Below are 2940 nucleotides of genomic sequence, written 5' to 3'. Positions count from 1 at the left end.
TTTTTTTTCATTATCTTCGTCATAGCATAATTCTTTGAAGGTTTTTAGGTTTGAATTTGTTAAAAACTATCTATCAGTAGTGGATAAATCACAACAATATAACTTATCATAGGAAATATTTCTCAAATTTAATAAATATCTTGAGTGTAATTTTATGGTAAATAGTATATTTTGACCTAAATAATAAAGCCGTTAGTATAGAATCCATCTCAACTTTTTTCTTTTTTACAAAAAAAATTACAAAAAAATCTTCACCAATCTTATATAAATAAAAAATTACGTACAATTATTTTTCTGTGAAGTTATTTAAGAATTGTTAAATAATTTGATAAATATAACTAAATTATCGTCTAACAATTTTTAAATATCAACTTCACATAAAAATAATTACACGTAAATTTTTATAGTAGAAATTCATGTGCAGTCAACTTCACGTAAAACTAATAACTGAAAGTCATTAGATAAAAATTTAGTCAAATCAGTCAAACTATTTAACGACTTTCTGACTGAGTTTTCACATATTGCATTATCACCGTCTTCAAAGTTGTCTTCTTTCTCCAACCCTATTTTGGATGATGACATCATCATACCGTTATGCTGACATATACATGTTCATCAATAATCACTCTTCTTCAATTCTTCATTGTTATTCAACTTTCCAAGCATAGATAAACAAGCAAAACTCAGAAGAAGAAACATTACTACTAACACTATTCAATCCCTCCAACATTGATGATGATCCAGCAGAACTACCTGTGTTACTTGATAACGGAGTAGAAGACGGAGACGAAGACGATAACGGCGACGGCGACGGCGAAGACGATGAAAGTGACGATGATTTTGATGATGATAACAAAACTGGCTTGAATATGAACAATGCATGCTTCAAACCATGATTGAAGAGCCAATCATGAACATCCCAATATACTTCCACTCTCATCTTGTTCATATGAACTCGTTCATTCCCTCTGAATTTCCATTGCAAGTGCTTCACATGAATCACTAAGTGCCCATCAAATCTTATCTCCAATTCTGGTTGATGATGATGATGATTATGCTGAACAACTCCATTGTTGTTATTGTTATCTCCTCCACCATTGTTGCTGCTTCCTTTGATGTTATTGTTCTTGCATTCAATTGAGATCTCATGGCATCTACCTGTATGTTGCACCCAAATTCAATACAATAATTAAATAATATTCGCATAAAATTAAAAAAGTAAAAATTAAAGATACAGTAAAAAATAAATTTAATTAAAAAATAAATTTTTTAAATTTTAATCCAAATCTTAAAAAATAAAAGATAGTTTTATAATAAAAAATAATTATTGATAATTAATTAAAAATTTGTTTTTTATATTTATTTTTAACAAAAAGGAAGTGATTTGATGGACAAAATTATATCTTAAATGCTTTAATTAACAAAATTTCTACCCAAAAAAGGTTTAGCCTAAGAGATTTGTTTAGAGATAAAAATACAGAACTTAAAATAAAAGTAGAAATTCACGTGCAGTTAACTTCACATGAAGTTGATAACTATGAAAATTTAGTTAAATCAATCAAATTATTTAACCGCGATTATCAACTTCACGTAAAGTTAACTGCACCTGAGTTTTCGTCTAAAATAAATGACTATTGTTACACGAATATATATCAACAAATTTTGAAGAATCTGAGAATCATAGAACCTACCCTTTTCATGAAACTTTGCTCTAGTTGAGAACTTCTTCTTCCCAAATATATGCTCCTTCTTTGAAACTAAAATGGGATCAATTAGCGAAGGTCTGCACCTTGTTCTTCTATAAGCTTCTTTCTTCATATCACCAAGAAGAAGAACAACCTCTTGATCACAAACCACAGCAACATAGTAATCCGAACTCGGTTCCGTTTCACCATGGAACTTTGCATTCTTAAGATCCCAAAATATCTCAATATCTTTATTACTACTTGTGTCTTCAATGACCAAGCGCTTCGATCCTTGTTTTCTCCAAAAGTACCATGGTTTCAACTCAACCTTGCAGCTATAATCAGTTTGTCCCTCGGACCCTGGCACGGACACGGACAAGCCGTGAAGCATCAAGTTTTTGCACCATGTGATGCTGATCAGTCGACACTGATCAGCAACTTTGGTTCTGTATACGGACATGAAAATACTCTGACCTGATCGGGTCAGAGCAGTTTCATGTCCGTTACTAGTACTTTGTAAAGAAGGAGATGGAGAAAAGCAAGCGGGGATACTAATTGCATCTTGCATTGTTGTTCCTCTTATTTTTGCAAGGAATTAATTAAAAAAATTGGAAAAGAAAGAAGAAGAAGGAGGGAAAAATAATAATGGGTTTAATAATTAAGAAGATGGGAAATGAGATGAGAATGGTGAATTTTAAGATGAAAGAAAGTGAAGAGAGATCTTAGTGACAAGCTGTACGAAAGCTATGTGCCGCCAGAGGTGTGTCCTTGAAAGCATTAATGGAGGTTTTTTGTTTTTGGAAAAATAATAAAAAAAAATTTATATGTATTTGCAATTTGCCAAACTGGCATATGCACTGGCAGTGACTAGTGACGATGAGTAAGTGAGGAACGACCCTATTATATATATATATATATATATGTTAATATATATTATTAAAGGGAAACTACGAGGAGTCAATGAAATATTTATACAGTGTATACAATAGAGATTTGGGGAGTATTAGAGATATAATTATTAGTGTTACTTTTTTTTATCAGCTGAAATTTTTGGGATGAGTGGTATCATGACATAGTATTAGAACCTTAGATCCGAAAGGTCAAGAGTTCAATTTTTGGTGAATCCTAAAATCAGTTTAAACTTTTGGGAAGATATTTATTATCGTTAGTACTCGAATGGTTATTCTAGATAGTACGATGGATGTTCATTTTGTAACTCAATAGCCTATTGTATACATTGTACAAATAATCCATT

The 2940-nt window shown here is 31.1% G+C and overlaps 1 protein-coding gene across 1 annotated transcript; it reads right to left on the bottom strand.

Moving 5' to 3' along the window:
- Positions 1 to 434: 434 nt before the first annotated feature.
- On the bottom strand, positions 435 to 2563 carry LOC107629385 (uncharacterized). Its single transcript, XM_016332165.3, has 2 exons — positions 1692 to 2563; positions 435 to 1158 (listed from the first exon to the last, which is right to left on the bottom strand). The coding sequence occupies exons 1-2, from the start codon at positions 2251 to 2253 to the stop codon at positions 647 to 649; spliced, it is 1074 nt and encodes a 357-aa protein (XP_016187651.1). The 5' UTR covers positions 2254 to 2563; the 3' UTR covers positions 435 to 646.
- Positions 2564 to 2940: the final 377 nt, after the last annotated feature.

The sequence above is a fragment of the Arachis ipaensis genome, chromosome B3 (assembly GCF_059453495.1).
Source record: "Arachis ipaensis isolate K30076 ecotype BB chromosome B3, ASM5945349v1, whole genome shotgun sequence".
NCBI classification, from domain to species: Eukaryota; Viridiplantae; Streptophyta; class Magnoliopsida; order Fabales; family Fabaceae; genus Arachis; species Arachis ipaensis.
This window is presented reverse-complemented; position numbering and strand designations above follow the sequence as displayed.